Genomic DNA, 17,535 nt, shown 5'->3' with positions numbered 1-17,535 from the left:
AAAATAAACAAATAAACCTAATTAACGCTCCCACAAACAAAATCAAAAACAAACAAACGTAAAACATCAATATAAGTACAGGAATGGTGGCAGACGAAGTCCCGCCCCCTAGACTCAAATGCTCCAACCGTTTTCTGGGCCAGCTCATCCGTCAGCTGCTCATTGGCCCTGGTCTTGTCCTCCACTTCCTGTGACTTCTGGTCGTAATTGACAGCCAGCTCCTCCAGGGCCTGCAGAACTTCTTTCACCTCATCTTTGGCTGCCTCATTTTCAATCTGGAGACGTGTCAGCTCTTCCTGGATCTTCTCATAGTCTCTTCTTGTAGAAGCTAAAAGCTGAGGAAATTAGATGGCATGGAACTGGTGAATCTAACGTTCAAACGTTTATGTTCTATGCTGTACCCAAAATAAAGTAATTTAAAAAAAAAACAGGTATAGGAGAACAAGTTTAAGAAGCTCATAAAAACTAGAAACTCTACTATATATCAAGATGCTAAATTTAAAAAACAGCATGTTATTTCAAAAATCTGTTTCTCTTTGTTTTTATCTTTCTTTCTAGTTAAAAGCTGGATAGGCTTAAGTCAAAGAACTGACACATCAAAAACCACCACAGTTTGTAGCTGGCTGGCTAGTCCGTCTGCTGAGCAAAGGATGAGGAGGAATCATTTCCAAGGACTATAATAATACTTACATGGCTTTTTACTATTATTGTTTCACACTGTAAACAGATCAATTTCAGAGTCAACCAAAACAGTATAAAAGGGCAGTCACTAATTTTTCTTATTATTCATTATAGATTATAGAAGAATATACTCCAAACATAACACTGGTTAAAAGTGAACGACAGAGCTTATGGATAGTTTCATCATTTTTGTGCTTACTATGGCTTTTGATTTTCCTGTGACAAACAGACACTGCCTTGATAGTACAGAAAAAGAAAAATATTAAGAGTTTTAACCATAACCAAGGGAAAGTTTATCACAGGCAAGTTGTATCAAGTTGGAGGAGCAAAGAAACAGAGTGGGAGGAAGAGGGCAGGAAACACTAAGCAAACAGAAGACTCAACTATAGTTAAAAGGAAAATCAATTACATACGGTTCCTGTCAAGGGAAGTGTTTGGGCAGAGGGCATAATCACTGCCCTGGAGAAATGAAGGACAGCAAAGAGGAAGAGAAGAAAATGGTTAAAGAGTTACGTCTGCGGGAGGGCTGGGACTAGGGCCATGAACCCAAGCCACTTGCTATAATTGTATCACAGGATCCAATCCATAGCATTCTAGCAACAAAGCAGAAAGCACCCTAAAGCACAAAAGAGAAAACATACTTAGATGTCCTTAGCGAGAGAATTACCCAATCATCTGTGTTTGATAGATTGGCTATCTATTCTTTGCTTAAGTTCCTGTTCGTAAAATACTTGGCAAAATGTGATACAATAAAAACATTTACTGGAGAATTGAATGCCATCCTGGCAGAGACTAAAAAAAAATTGCCTCCTTGTTACTGCATCACATATATATGAGTGCGGTACTTGGAAACCTATCTCCTTTGCTTTCCCCTCGTCTACCTTCTAAGTTGGTTTTGGTTTTTTTTTCCCCCTACAAGACTGCATGAGAACATAGTGTGTATCAAAGATCTGAGCTGGCTGATCTGCAAAGCTGAAAAAGGCTGAAATGGCACAAAACAGGAGTGCTGGGCCCTGGGTACGAGTAAGTAGGATTATCCTTGCCTGACTACCAAGCTCCTCTATCTGTGCTCGTCACAGCCTGTGTAGCAACCAGCTACTCACTCTCAAAACCCGAGAGTTCTATGAAGTCAGACATTTATTTTCTAAATTCAGCTAAAATCAACTTTTAGCAGGCACTGAAAGAAAATCTACCAAGAAATTTTCACATAATTCAGGGGTCTTTAAAAAAATTCTTCTGGAAACAAACATCAACAACAAAGAGTCATAAAAGAACTTTGCAAAAAAAAATTATTTTTTAATTGCATTCTTTACCTCATCCTGATCCAACATCTGTTGCTTTAGCTTTTCAGCCAGCTGGCTCTGCTGGTTAATTTCATCATCCTGAAACAAAACATCATGTTTAATTTGGGGGGGAGCTAGTTATGTCATTTCTGATATCCTGGTTTCTTGAAGACAGTTGGATACTGAGATGCCAGCTGTAAGCTTGTTAAAAAGATGAAGGAAATGGTGTGGTGCTTCCCCACAGAAAAGAGATTGGTTGAAATATCACTTCACCCACCTTTCGCAGCAGATGAAACATCTGGATGTTCTGGGAAATACAGTCCCCTACACATTCAACTCAATTCCTGCTCATCCAGTGATGCAGGGCTTGGGAACCAAAAGGGACTTTGGAGCTATCCCTCCCAATTCAAAGATGTTAACAGTGAATTCCTAGTTCAAAAAATAAGGGAGTGAATTTCTAGCCACCTGTACTGTAATAGGTACACGTCCCAAATCTTGTCAAACACAGCAGTGACCGAGAACTCTGCCATGTGACAGGGAGGCAACCAGTTATTTCCACTTCAAACCTCTTATTTAGATTGGAAAAACATTTACTAGAGAATTAATCTTTGAGATTAGCAGACCTCCTTTTGATCAGCAGCTAATTTTCTTACCAGTCTGAGAAAAACCTCAGGAAAGCTAGGATACAGAAATGTGAATGCTTCCTTTCCGGCCAGTCACCGAAGGGGTAAGTTACCTTCCCACCGGCAGTCACTCTCCTCACTCTCCTGTCACTAGGGGTCGCTGCCGCCCCTCGCTGCCCCTGTGCAGGCATCGCCACCGGCAAGGCAGCAGGCGGACAGCACCGAATGCGTAAGACTCAGTCTTTGTCCCACAGATTTTCATGAATTCAAATGAAATTGTGCAGCACTGCCAGTGCAGAACGACATCTTAGCTTCCTAGGTGCCTCTCCCTTAGGAACAGGAAAAGCCCCTGTGACGACACTTCTAGGGTTTAAACCACAAGCAGCTTCGGATCCAGTTCAGTATTGCTGGGTCCCTCTTTGCACCAGGAGCTGCTCGGGGTTGTCCATCCGCAGCCCTTAAGAAACCCGCACTGCGCTCTCCGCTTTTCCCAGACGTGAGGCGAGAGGTGCAGTTTCCCACGGGATATTCTCCTGCCTGTTTGGTTGTGTCCGTGCGTACATTTAAATCAGATTAACTCAGTGTCACAACCTGATGCTTTCCACGGAGGAAGAAAACTAACCCCGATATAACAGGGTCCTGTATCTTCCTTTCCTTTGTGTAGAATATTTTGGGGGGCTTATTTCTCTGCTCAGGGAGATTCCATTTCTACTGAGCTTTTTACATCAAGTCACCTATCTCATATATAAGAAAATTCAAATACCAGAATATCTTCTGAAAAGTGCTTGGAAATCCAGTATCCACAGACTAGATCTTAGCAGTGGGCCCCAGAGTGAGCAGGTGTCAGCACGTTCTGAGAAGCACTTGAATGTATAGAATCAGACAGCACAACATACCTGAGTCTGAAGTTTCGAAGTTTTTTACGATTTAAAATTCCTTAATGGTTCTAAAAACTACTCATGGCTCTCCTCCTCAAGTCAGACTTCTGGCAGGACAATTAGGGAAATTACACCAGAATGAAACCTCCAAAAAAAAGGGAACTTTCACAAATAGGAGACTATTTTGTCAGTCATATTTTCTCTTCTACTTTATAAAGTTAGAATGTCAGTTACTAGGAACGATTTTGTGTTTATGTTCCTTGGCACATAAATATTAAACAACTTAACATAAAAGACTCAAAAAGTTTAACATTGGGGAGCTGCCATCTCACCCCCAGGGACATATCCGCAACGGCTACAAGTGCTATAAATCACGAGAGAAGCAAAATGTTAGTGCGAGCGCTTTGTTCTTACACTGTGTTTCATTTCAAAGCCTGAAGATACAGGCTTGCTCCTGACAGGTGACAAGCTGGGATGCAGTGATTTTTGAGGTACCATGAGAAACCAAGGTCCCTTGCCAACCTGGGTAGGACGAAGAACCAGGATTGCATGACTAGCACATGAATCACTTATATCAGAGACATTCCCAAAACTACAAAACTACCCTTTCTTAAGGCTACTCCTCTAAGGAATTAGCATCGTCTACTGTGATTTTTTTTTTTTAATTTTCAAAACTTTCAGAGTAAGATGCGAGGGGCAGTCTACATACATGCAAGAGCCTCTCTTAGAAAGCGCTGACACCTGCTTACTCTGGTGCCCACTGTTAAGATCTAGTCCATGGGTAACGGGTTTTCGAGCACTTTTCAGAAAATATTCTGGTATTTGAATTTTCTGATGCATGAAGTACAAGTGAGCTGCCAACAGGTCACTGGTCACCTTTAATGATAAAGGTGTTTTGGATGCAATGGTTATCAATGAAATGAGGTTCAACTTTTACTTCCACTTGATTCTGCTCCTCCCTCTCTGACACTACAGTAAGCACTGCAGAGGTGACAGGGAATGAGAGACAGTGCCAGTGCCCACCTGCCTCTCTTAAACTCTGCATTCAGCCCACCTCTGCACCACCATCCCTCTGATACCACCTATCATGTGGCTTCTCTCTTAGGCAAACAGAAAGGGAGAAGACAGGAAAGAAAGACACTAATACTTATTGAGCATCTGCTATGTCCTAGAAATTTTTATTCTCCAATGCAACCTTTTGAAGTAGCAGATCTGAGCTCCATGATGCAGATGAGAAAAACATCTTCAGCAGGTGGTTCAAGAGTCCAGATCTCAGCATTGTTAAGTCACAGGACTGACTCTAAAGTGCATGCTTTTCCATCCCACAGCGCTGCCTTGGGAGAGCACCTGTCCTCAGACCCCCAGAGGGGCAGCACAGAGGGGCAGAGGGGGCAGCTGGCAGGAGACCGTGTAGTCTTTCTCCCACCACATTCTAGACAGACTCATTAGGACTGACAAGTTCCTCATTTCAAGGGCTAAGGCCAAAATGGGATGAGCACTGGAATGGGAGTCAGAAGATGTGTAACTTCGTTGCAGCTCTGCCACCTACAGGCAATGGAAGTCACATAACCACCTGGGCTGATTTCTCATCTAGACCTGAATACTCCCAGTGCTATCACTAATAATCTATGAGGGTACCCTGTCCTAATTCATGCATTCTCAAAAGTACCAAACCACCTACGTCACCAGAAGCATGAAATACCTTCTAGAACCTTTAAAAGGAGGACAACTGGTAAGACATAATCAGGCTGTCCTTGGGTAGAGTTACTAAGGTCAAACCGCTAGCTTTGGTGGTCCCCTAGGCTGAGGCTCTGGGCCTCAGTCCTCTCCCAGATCTCTCAGCATCATCCTGTAGTGGACCACAAATGTTAACCTCAAAGTGTGTGCTTCACTGGGTTTTCAAGGCACATGCTCAAGGGAAACGACAGGACAGAAAACGCCCTAGAGTGGACGTCAGGAGGCAGAGGCTCCAGGGTCAGCTTTTCCAAGCTACCAACTGAAACCCCCAAGGCGTGGCATTTTGTACATTTCAGAAGGTGGACTGGAGACTCTAAAGCCTCCCAGATCAGTGAAAACTCCCCACGCTGCCAAGGGAAAAGATCCCCATCCCAATCACGGCAGGCATCTATTCGCAGAGAACAGGGTAGAATCAGGTTATCACCCTGCTTCCAGGATTCTTTGGGGATACTAAAAAGGAACCCATCAATTCTAAATGAGAAAAAAAAAATACACTTAAACAATCGCATTTCTTTGGAGAGATTAAGAAATTGCCTACACTGTTCACATTAATTATTGGTCTCCTTTTTCTCTCACTTTGTTTGAGACTTTGCATAAAATACCCGGGTGGAAATGGAAGGGTACCTAAAGAGTAATTCATGCAGCTCTCATGGGGTGGATCTCTTATTAAATATGTTACCAGAAGGGTAGGGCGACCCTGGTTTAATATTGTTTTTATAATGCCAACTCCCAGAGTCACAAGCAAAAAGAGAACTAGCATCCTTAAGGCAACCAGTCACATTTCCCTTGTAAAGGTGATACCAGACTCTGGGCTTTACTTAGAAGGGTGAGGCCTGTAAGATTAATGATGATGTTAACATAACAAAGCTGTTTCATCCAAGCCAGAGGTGTCCCCAAGCACTCTGAGCAGAGCCACAGCAGGAAACGATTAAATCAGACTAAAAATACCAGCAGCCTTGATGAAATGAACTGAAGGGACTTAGATATTCCAAGGGCAGTATGCCAAGATCACGTGAAACATCGATTTAATTTCCTTTGCCTCTGGGATTCCTAACCTGACCTTTACTGGGGATGAATGATCCAGTGTTCTCCAAGATCTTTTTTCCTTTATGCCAATTGGTACATTGACATGGTTGTTTGAGCTCCAAAAGTTTGCCATAAAATTGGACATCCCTAATCAGCATGTCCAAACCACTTCGTTCAAGAGTATGCCTCCGAAAACAGCTTTACTGATACTGGTAAAGTGGAAGCCATCAGACCACGTGCCGCCACTACTGGTTCCTCATTCTAGGGCCTTAGAGCTACGTGATTAAAATATACACCTGAGTTTTGGGAACCACTACTTTTGCCCCTACAGCTGGGACACTGCTGAAATTTCCAAGAGGTGATGGATAGGACCAAAGAAGAAAATAATTAAACAAAGATCATGCACCCTCCACCCCTACTCTCATGCAGTGATAAGGCCCCACCCAATTTCCAGAAGTAAAGACTCTGTCTACCCAAGCCAATATTCCACTCTTCCAGCCCAATTTCCCTGCAACTTTCCATTCCACATGAATCCAGTTCCCCGAGTCTGCCCAGTGAAGAGCTGGGTAGATACTGGGAAGGCGGACATAAACATCAGTCTGCAGTCCACATCAGTTCCCTGGGGCTTGAGCTGCTTCTGGCCAGTAGGGCTGGGATGTGCCACCGTTAGTTTTTGCACCAGAGTGAGGACCATAATCTCTGGCTACAGACCTTATCATCCAGTTGCCGGTAGAGACTAGAGAGCTCCTCATCATACTTCTCCTTCTCCTCTGCAGAGATGCCGGCGACCACGGGGGCAATGTTGTCTAGGATTGGGGTGTTGTCACAGGGCTCCAGGGTCTTCTGGTCCTTCGCGCTGATCTGTTCATCCTCGGGCACAGCTTCTCCTACAAGGCACAGCCAAGAGGAGTTGGGGATTGAAGAAATGCAGCATGCAGCCCTCCAGGAAGAGTTCCAAAAATAGTCACTCCCGTGAAAAAGACAGAGAACACAATAGAAGCTGTTGTATAGAATTAAAGAGTTTGTGTTCTTTCTCTTTGACAAAGAGAGGTCATAGTTCACTGACCAAAACTAGTCTAAGGAAGAAGAAGACCATGGAACACTCCCTCCCTCGTGATGTCTCACTTAAGGAAACTGGTTCCATCAACACAAGTGCTCAACGAATCCAACTTTGCAGTGATACCCAGAATTTTTTGCATACGCTTTTCTTTCGTGGAGGAATATGCTGGGGCTTTACTTGAATCATATTCTCTCTAGTGAATGATTCAAAGGGAAATAGACCTCTGAGGCATCCTAATTACAATTAATTAGGTTACTGTTTTATGAATAGAAACAGCCAGATCAAGGAACAAATTCGCCATTGGTAATAGAACACTGTAGGGCCCAAATTCTCAGAATCTAAGAATCTCTGATTCGGAAGCAGGAAGTCGGGGTAGCCCTGGGCCCAAGAACTCTGACTGACGTTGTACAAACACATGTCCCACCACCACTCTCCCCCGGGAGGTCAGAATTAATTGGCTTGACTGGAGAGTTCAAATAGAATAATTTCCCGTGATATCAGGTAGTCCCAGGAAAGAAAAGGCAGCCCATCCAGAATACCATGCAGATACCCTGTACGCCACTTCCCAGTCTGCAGAGGAGCATTTATCGGGGCCTTCGAAGGAAGCATTTCCAAATGTGACCAGGCTAACTGAGGGAAAAGGTGACGTTCTCATGCTGGCCAACAGCTATTCCCTAGTAAGGAAACCACCTTGCAAAGACAGACTGCATAAAAAGGAGAACCATGTGGCTCAACTGTGTATCTTAAATATCTTCTTGGAAAGCAAACCAAAACCAAACATACTTTTCCATCACAATGTTTACCATCAACTTCACACTCAGTTTGCTACAATCAGTGAGCGTCTGCAACGTTCCAAGCCTCACCCAGTTCTCAGCCCATAAAATGCATTCTGTGGAAATTCCCCAGGAAAACTGCCCTGAGCCAGAGGGAATTTCTCAAAAACAAAACAAAACAAAACAAAACAAAACAAAACAAAACAAAAAACAGAATTAGAACTGAGCTCCTAACCCCGGCTTCATAAATAGTATACATCACATCTCAAGGAACCCAACTGAACACCGTATGCATTTATCGCAATAAAAACAAAGCACTTTGTGATGGGTTAGCTTTGCTGCCTCAGATTCCATTATCTCATCTGATAATCACAAAATGGTATGGTAGGCCTCCATGTCAAATAAAATTAACACCCGATGATTTCACCTTGGTATCACGATTCTATTTGAAGTAGCAATTTGAAATGTATGATTAGTTTACTGAATACAAAACTGAGCCAGCCTTTTTTTCTTCTAAAGCTCAACTAGACTGTACTGTTTCTAAGCTTTTTTCTGAAATTATTGACCTGAAACAAAACCAGAATATCAGAGTAGCCTTTGAACTGAGTCTGAGCCAAATCAATATTTCATTTAGTTCCAATTCCTGGTTTAAAGCATCCATCAACAACCTAACTGTGCAGACTGGATTTCACCCAATTAAAAGATCTATATTCTCTACAGCCTGATGAGTCCATGGGCCATAAAAGCAGTATCGTGTTCTAGTTCCTAAGGATTACAGGGGGTGAGGAAGTGTTAAAACATTTATAATTTATAATTATATATGTAAATATCTTTTTCTAACCATAGAATGTATACTAAAAGTCCTCCTTCACCTCTACCTCCCAATTCTGTTCCTTCTTCAGAGAATTTTACTACTAACACTTTGGTAAATGTCCTCCCCCAACTTGGATCATCACTATATCTATAATTTTTCGGTCCTACCTTCTGAAATTTGTGAACAAGGCAATCCAGTTGCAGTATGAATTTGATCCTCCAGCTTAAGTATGATGAAGATGAAATTCTTAACTGTACTAGACCAGAAACCAGCCAGAACATGGTCATGTTGTTCATAGGACAACTCACTCCAAGTCTAGAGGTAAGATACAAAAACACCTGGAAGAGACATATTCCCTGTGTTCTTTGGTTCCAAATGGCCAGAGAGGTAGTGATATCGTGAGGCTGGAGCGAACTAAGGAGCTACCCAGTGAGTATTTCCAATCATCGGAGTGGGCAGGAGTCAGGGATGAACCCCACAACCCAGCAGTGGGTGACCTGCTCTAACCAAGTCACAGACTTGACTTTCCCCTAAAGCTGCCCTCTTCTTCCACTGAGAAATGACGCATCACCAAACATCAAGGTTGTCCCAGATTAGAGAGGTTTGACAAGCTAGCCAGGGCTGCCCTGAGGCACCCTGAACACCACCAGCAGACGCTGCATGAATACTTGCAGCGCCATGGCGGGATGCTAAGCCACGCCGCACCTTCTACAGATCTAGTTAATCACAAGCCCATCTCCTGCTTAACTTCTTGGTTTGCTTTTCGTAAAGGCAAGGAAACAGCAATGCCTCTAACACAGCACTGTTCTAAAGATTAATTAAAATAGTATATGAAAAAAGCACAAAAGTTATTACTGTTTAAAGTCCAACTCTTATTCCCTACGCTGCCTGACAAACTGTCAACTTTTCAGGTTTTGCAGGTAAATTACTATTTTTACTTACTCGGAGATTAGTGTGTCTGGGGTCTTCACAACACGTCTGGTGGTTACAGCTCAGTTTCCAACGTGAAACACGATATAGCTATGCAAGTGCCTTTCGGGTTTATTTTTATTATTATGAAAACAATATTTGAAGCCAGAGCAGAATTTCTCCTTTCCCTTGCACAAGTTTCAGAATCAAAGCATCAACGTGTCCCCCACAAAGCTACATCTGAATAACGAGCCTCTCCGAGTTTTTACTCTAAAGGTCAGGCAGGCAGGATTATTTTCTGCAGCAGCCGCTCAGGCCGAGAAGAACAAAGCGGCAACAAGCAGGAACAAAAGCGGCGGCGTCTGTGGGGGCGCACAGCTCCCTCCCGGAGAGGGGCCCGGAGCCCGTCTTCCCAAACGCCGCTGCCCTTCAAAGGACGGAGAAAATGACTTCCAGAAGCGTCCCTGGTAACTACCCCGTCCAGCTCGCAGACACGTCTGGGGGCTGTAAATTCCCCGCACCGTGCAGACCTGACAGGAGGCAGTCCGTCTCCATGGCGATCTCACCGCGCTGATGGAGACCGCTCCCCGCACCGCAGTGGCCCGGGCCTCCGGAGAAGCCCCGCGAGGTGATTACGGAGTAACTGACTGTAACACGCAAGACCGCGGCAAGCAAACCTGGGAGAAATGAGGCCCTAGAATCTGGTGGCGGGAGGACAAGGACCGCAAGCGAAGATTAGCATCTATTTTTATTTTTATTGTCCTTTGCGCGAAAAGCAATTTTCTCTGATTTGATCCCTTGAGGATTTATACCTTACTGTCCATAGGGAAAGAGCTTCTAATATTGTAAAGCATCTGATTTTCTAGAATGAAAGCTCCCCCGCCCCCACCCCAAGAAACGTTTTCCTTCTTTAAATAAGCATTCTGGCGTTTCCTATTGTCAGAAGCAATTACCTTTAAGGACTAAAAAGATTTGTGTGTACACAGGAGCGTTCACTTGGAGCATACCTATAAGGTTGGCAGAGCATTTTAATTATAAAATGAAACCCCCAGAGGGCATAAATAACATTTCCACAAAAAGCAGAAATCCATCATTTGCAATAAACAAGAATGACAGACTAATCAAAAATTCTTGTTAAGACTATTAGTTAAAAATTCTAAAACGGGCTTTTGGGGGTTTGTTTTTTCCAAAAAAAGAAGGAAGGAAGACAACCATTAGACTGCCAGTAATTCATTAAAATTTTACACATGAAGTAGCAACAAGCTAGTTATCCTTTTTATAAGTTGAGTCCCTAAAGCCTCTGGAGAACAGAGAAAGGTAATTACATTCTCTCGGCAACCCGAGGGCAAAGACTGGCTGGTCACTCGCAGCTTCCGCCAGAAACCAGATCAGATCTGGCAAAGAAGGTGCTTTCTTTTAATACCAATTAAACAGGCCCAGTGGCAGACCTAATGGTAGGTAATTTCTATATCAAGGAAACAAAAAGGAAATCTTTACATTGCCAGATGGGTAACAGCAGCTGGATACAAGATGTCATTATATAAATGGGAGGTTTGAAAAAAAAAACGCCATCCCTTTAAGGGATTATTTTGCACGCAAATAGCATCTTTCACCCTAGTTCCTCGAAATACTGTAAGAAGCTTAAGACATTCTCTAATCCCTTCTAGAATAATTTTCTAATAAACTGGTCACCCAGGCCTCTGCATCCTCTTTACATTCTTGGCTTCTGAAATAGGCCACACGATTCTCCTAGCGTCCAGAATTTCTATTAGTGCTTGGTTGTGCTCTCAAAAGAAGGAAGAGGGCCTCACAAATTAGATCTCTCAAACGAAATGCTAACCTCTGAGCTTCCACCGTAATCATGCATCCGAGAGGGGGCCCAGCATCTCCTACACATTTAATGCCAAAAGAGCAAACTGTGTTCCAACTACGGAGGCCACACAGTTCCACGGAGCCCAGATCAGGCTCGAGGTTACAAGATTTAGCTCGTCAGGGCACCAAGCCTGCTGGCCTGGCAGGTTTTAAGTTTGGAGAACCGATCTGCTTTAGAGATGGCTGATTGTTCCATGCCCTCCCAGCCCGTGACGAAATAATTTCTTTGCCTGACTTCAGCAGGTGGGGTAAATCTCCATCCCCTTGGTTAATACTGTATTTAATTATGTGAGAGATGATGCAGATATGCCGTGTTGTCAGGTTGTTTTCATCCATTTCTGACCCCTGGGTTTTCAGGGCCTCTTTCTCTGACTTAAAACCCTTGTAAAGTTATTTTTTTTAAAGAACAAAATTCATAGAAGTATCAGAGAATGGCACGTGTAAAAACCGACAGGGAACTAAGGGCTCAGCCCCTCTAAGCATCATGCCCTGGGCCTTCAGCCCTCTTTCCCATCCTGCTGTCCACAGTCTTCTTGATGGACTGCTGGGGAGAAGGGCAGGGGAGAACTGGAAGCCGTAATTCACTCTGAATTCAACTACCTAAATCTACCCCCATTTAGAGGATGGTTTGAGTCCTTTCTATATTTACGATCAACAAGCAACCGAGCTGGGGAAAAAAAAAAAGATCCTATTTCTGCCCACTGCCCACTGCCTCTATCTGTCCCTAAACAAGCAGGCTGAACAAATTTCCATGAGGCGCAAGTTGCCAACAGAGCCTCCAGATTGGAGGAAAAATTGTCCGTCGACTTCAGCCCACAAGATGTCACTAGTAGCTTGTGGTGGCCAGGGGTTGTTTTCCAGCCACTCAACACCCATTGTTGTAACAGCACCCCGACTTCCCTGTGAGGAATTACCCCCTCTGGTGTGTGCAGTCTGGGTCAGACAACATCGGGGTGCCCTGTCCTTCTCCAGCCAAAGCACACCACCCAGTGCTGTGTCCCTGTCCCTCCCAGGCCTCTGAGTCTCCAACATACAAGGCAAGGACGGAGAACACGTTCAGAGGGGATTCACTGCAGGCGTGGCCCCTCGTGAGCCCCGTTCCTCCGCTGTTCTTCCCGTTCTGTGAGTCACTCATGGCCTTTCTTTTTTTTAATTGAAGATGGTTGATTTATGATGTTGTGTTAGTTTCAGGTGTACAGCAGAGTGATTCAGTTATACATACATATCTATCTATTCTTTTTCAGGTTCTTTTCCATTATAGGTTATTACAAGAGATTGAATATAGTTCCCTTTCTTCTCTTTTTGTTTATGAGGGGCAGTACCCTCACTGGCCCAGTGGGGAATAGAGCCAGGAGACTGGGCTTCCCCATCCTTTCTTTATAAAAACAAGGCACGGCCTCCCCTGAAGCCCCCGTGTACAGGCTCTGGGCCATGCTGCCTTTAACGGCAGCGGCAGAAATGAATTAAGGCTTGGTGTGGTATATGCCTGGTGAGTCACAGGCCATGTTCTGAGAATCAATGCTGTACTACGCCCAGAGGAGAAAGCTGCCACCTGAAGTAGCCCATGAAGCTCGGAGAGTACATGTGGGGGCCAGGGGAGGAGACGGCCCATAGGCATGTAATAGGATAGTGTTTCCCGACTTCTGAGTGACTTTAAGCAGGCAATGCTCTCTCCTATGGCCAGACATACTTCCTTCCATTTATTTACAGTATCTTCCTGGACTCGATTTGCCGTTGAGACATCATATTATTTTACCTTCCCCATTCCTTTGTATTCCTACCTCATTCTCTGTAACAGCAAGCAGGAAAAGGCACAAGCACGCCCGCTTTTCTCTGCTACGCGCCTCCGCTCCTGCTCTCCCACCGCTGGAGCAGAGCAGCCAGACTTTCAAATTATAAACACTGTGCGACGCCAAGCTGGGAATCTCTTTCCCAGGGGAGAGGGCTCAGAGCCGACAACACTCCTTTAATGCATTCTGACCGCAACGTGGAAATATCCACCCCCGGGAGTCACGGCGGTGAACTCAGCGGCTGCCTCCCACAAGCTTGGAACCAATGTGTATGTCAGTTTTCAAAAGAAAGTTGGAAATATCCTGCCCCTTGGATTTCAGTGGCAGGCATTGCCTCTTCTCTCTACTCCACCCTTCAAAACCCTGGTTCTCAAGCTGACACAGCCCAGCCGTGCCCTCACAACCACGAGGAATCAGGATGCAAGGGGCACCACGGAAGGACTTCCAGTCCCTTCTTTTCACGCCATCTCCCTGGCTGAAACACAACCACGAGAGCCACGTGCAGGCTGCACCCACAATGGAAAGAGAACGAACTTAGGAGTCAAGCGCCCTGCGGAGTCATCTTGGGCGAGTCTCCTGTCCTGCCTCAAGGGCTGCTGGAGGATTAAACGCCCAGCCTAGAACGGGACAGAAAGCCTCCTGGGTTTTGTTGTACGTGCCCATGCAGTTAATCCTTGAAACAGTCCTTCCCTCATACTGGTCAGAGGACCAATGCCCCACGCCTCCACCTGCCTCACTTCCTGCCTGGATGTTATACCACTTGAGTAGGTTCTCTACATTTGAAAAGTTTTGCTTCCTGGGGAAAAAAGAAATCACTTTTAAAATGTGAGTGTTAGCTTGCAAGGACAGCAGAGCTGCTAATTTCCCTCCTCCCCATCACTTGGCGATTACATGGCAGTGGTGCAGCAGAGGGGTTGGGGAGGCGTCTCAAGACCCCTCCCGCTTCTCCTTCCCTATCCTCTCTCCACAGTCCACAGACGACCTCACCCCAGCTATGCCTCAAGTCCCTCCTAAAGATCCACCACTCACGTTTCTCTCTGCAGCTCAGGCAGCTCCTCTGAGCTCCAGACCCTCAGACCTAACTTCTTATTTGGCATTTTCATCTGGATGTTCCACCAGGCACCTCAGACTCCCCTCCTCACCCCGATCTCCAGTCTGGTTCTTCTCCAGTGTTACCTGTCTCAGTGAATGGCTCTGCCCTCCATCCAACTCAGTAAGTCAGAAAACTGGACACTCTCTCTCCCTATAGCCAACTCCTCAGCAACCCTGCTGCTTTCACCTCCTAAACACCAACCTGGTCCATCCACCTCTCTCCCTCTCCACTGCCCTGTCATTCAACGACTGTCATCTCCTCCCTGGAATACCACCCCGGGTCCTAGCCTCCCTCCCATGCCCTCCAGCTCATTCTTCAACACAACCAATGGGTCTTCAAAAATTCAAATCTTATCACAGGGTCTGTAGCTTGACAACCTCAAATGGCTTCTCGCTGCTTCCAAGACAGTGATCAAAACCCTGAACAAGGACTGCACAGCCCCACACAGGCCTGCTCACCTTCCTGGCCCATCTCAGGCCAGTGATCCTCCACTCCTCAGGGCCATGGTAAACACGGCCCCCTCCATCCCACCCCCACTTCCCCCCTCCTCACCTCCTATTTTGCTCAGCTAACTGCCCTGTTTCTCTCAGCTCTTATTCCCCATGTCACTTACTGGGAGAAACCTTCGCTGACTTTCTGAATCAAGCTCAGGGCCCCGTGTTGTAAGAACTCTTAGCACTTATACTTGTGCTTCTTGGAATGCAGCACAGACTGTCATCATTACTGATCGTGGCTGGAGTCAACGCCCCATCAGCCTGGAAGTTCCCGGAGGACACAGATCACGCCTGACTGCTCACACCTTCACCTCCAGTGACGCATCAAACATGTGGGTATGCAAGAAACATTTCCAAAAGTCTGTCATATGCCAGGAACCATAATTAGTTCTCCCAAATTATTATTATTATTATTTTTTTAGTTTTCCCAAATTATGTAATTTAAGGATTTATGTAGGATCTCACCCTAGAGGGCATGGAAAACAGTAAATCTCTGAGGAGATCAGCAAGGTGGATGAAGTGAAACAAACAGTTAAAATGATGCCAAGGGAACAGTCCAAGAGCAGGGGGAGTGCCCAAGAGAGATGCTAGGCGTGGGCGTGGGTGAGGTCAACAGGGCAGTGGGCAGACCCCGGAGGATGGCTCATTGAGGGATGGAGAATTGGAGGGTTGCAGCTTGGCAAGGGATAGGAAAGAAAAGAAAAAAACAAGGTTAGTTGCCCACACCAAAGTGTTTCTAAGGCCAGTCCCTCCTCCCTCTATTAAAAGGCTTTACTGAATGTTCCAGTTGCCCAGCAGAGAAGTGACCCAAGAGGATCCCAGAAATAGAACAAAATTTCATACGGCCGCTCCCAGCCTAGCCAAGCACCCCTCCCCGCTCCCCTACTCCTGCCAAACTGCAAGGAATCAGCCACCAGCCGCAGGTGCTGAATTATTCAATGATTCTAGCAGCTTTCAAAACACGTGTGCAGCTAGAAAAATCTCCCCAAAAGAAAAGGATCGTGTTATTTAGGCTACCAGGTCATTTCTTGAACCTCTCTTGAATGCTGGTTTGCCACATAATTGTTTTTCAATTGAACAGTAGCTCACCGACACCCCGCCCTTCCTAACCAAAGCAGCGGCAAACAGAATCACAGGAGGAGCGGCTGCTAACTCTGCAGCTACAAGCAGGCAGGTTACCTCCCGATCCTGCACGGCAGTCCCCACGCTCCTACACTCACCCTAGACTGCGAGCTGATGCAGCACCTGAAATAAATCCCCAGCACAAGAGCAGAGAATCTGGAGGGCAACCTCCAGCTACCCACTAGCCCCCTACACACACACCGACCTGCCTGGTTTCAGTTTTTAAAAAAAAAGACCGCTATCTTCTAACCTCCGTCACACAGCAAAAACCGCGCAAGTGACCTGTCTGCACTTGGATCTGGAAACCCCTCATCAGCGCCTCACCCACAGCCCACCCACCACTGCACGTCAGCTCTCTGAGGTATTTTCTCTGAGGAGAACAAACCAGCGAGAATGTTTCAGGAAAAGAGAAAAACGAGTCACGAAACAAGCCTTCAAGACTCCACTTTAGGACAGAGCTTCTCCAGGAATCCTCTATTTCTGGCTCTCAAGAAGCAAAGCATGAAGAGGAGTTGGGCCCAAAAATGCAAATATTTGCCAGAGGTGACTTTCAACCCCCAATCAATGATAAAACTCACAAAGGAGAGCATGACATTTTTCATTTAATCGAAAGCAGTCAGAGCCCCCAACATCTCGGCACTGCCCTCTGAACCTCAAACGTGGCTAGCAGAGAAGGATTTACAGTCACAGAGAGGGGCATTTCACTGGAAATAGATTAAGGCAACCTCGCCAAGTCACCTGCCCACACTAAGAGTGTGTGTCAGCCAAGTGATGGGCCGGGGGCAGGGATGGTCTGTTGCTAGGGAATAAGAAAACACCTGTGTGTGCACACGGGCTGCTGCAAGACAGGACCAAGCTCCGCCATCATCCATCCCTCCCCTCTTTCCCAGGTGTCCCAGGATGCCAACGGTTGCAGGAAAGAGAAAGCACACACTCATGCCTCACTCTGCCTCTCATTCTTCCTCACCGTTTCTCCATCTGTTTAGCTCCATCTCCAGATGCTGGATAACATTCTTTAAAGTCTTGTTTTTCTCTTTCTCTTTTTCATATTTCTTCTTCCATTCTTCTGCTGTCAGTTCCAGGTTCACGGAGACTGTATTCTTGATGGTCTTAGCCCTGGGGTTAAAAACATCAGGGAAAAATTCTAAGCATCACTACCAGCATTGGCTAAATCATGAACACAATGAAGCCTCAAATTCCTTTCATGTCAACAGATTGGGACTTGGAGAGCAGGAGGGAGGCAGGCACCTTTCCCTACCACCCTCCTCGCTGCATTAATGGCACCGCTACTCCCAAGGCTCCAAACTCACCCTTTCCCTTTTTTTCCCCCTTTACCTCCTGCCAGACTCTAGATCCAATGGATTTTCATTCAGATTATCT

General features: G+C 45.5%; 1 protein-coding gene across 1 annotated transcript in view; it reads right to left on the bottom strand.

Moving 5' to 3' along the window:
- The window catches only part of KIF5C (kinesin family member 5C), a 147,372-nt gene that overhangs the window by 41,840 nt on the left and 87,997 nt on the right, over nt 1-17,535 (bottom strand). The window contains exons 11-14 of the mRNA XM_006196147.4: nt 17,123-17,271; nt 6,940-7,115; nt 1,995-2,063; nt 129-335 (exon numbers count right to left, since the gene is read on the bottom strand). Of these exons, the coding sequence (XP_006196209.1) occupies nt 129-335; nt 1,995-2,063; nt 6,940-7,115; nt 17,123-17,271 (601 nt within the window). The remainder of the gene's footprint in view (nt 1-128; nt 336-1,994; nt 2,064-6,939; nt 7,116-17,122; nt 17,272-17,535) is intronic.

Source organism: Vicugna pacos, chromosome 5 (genome assembly GCF_048564905.1).
Source record: "Vicugna pacos chromosome 5, VicPac4, whole genome shotgun sequence".
In the NCBI taxonomy this organism is placed as follows: Eukaryota; Metazoa; Chordata; class Mammalia; order Artiodactyla; family Camelidae; genus Vicugna; species Vicugna pacos.
Note: the sequence above shows the minus strand (reverse complement) of the source record. Positions and strands in the feature narration are given on the sequence as shown.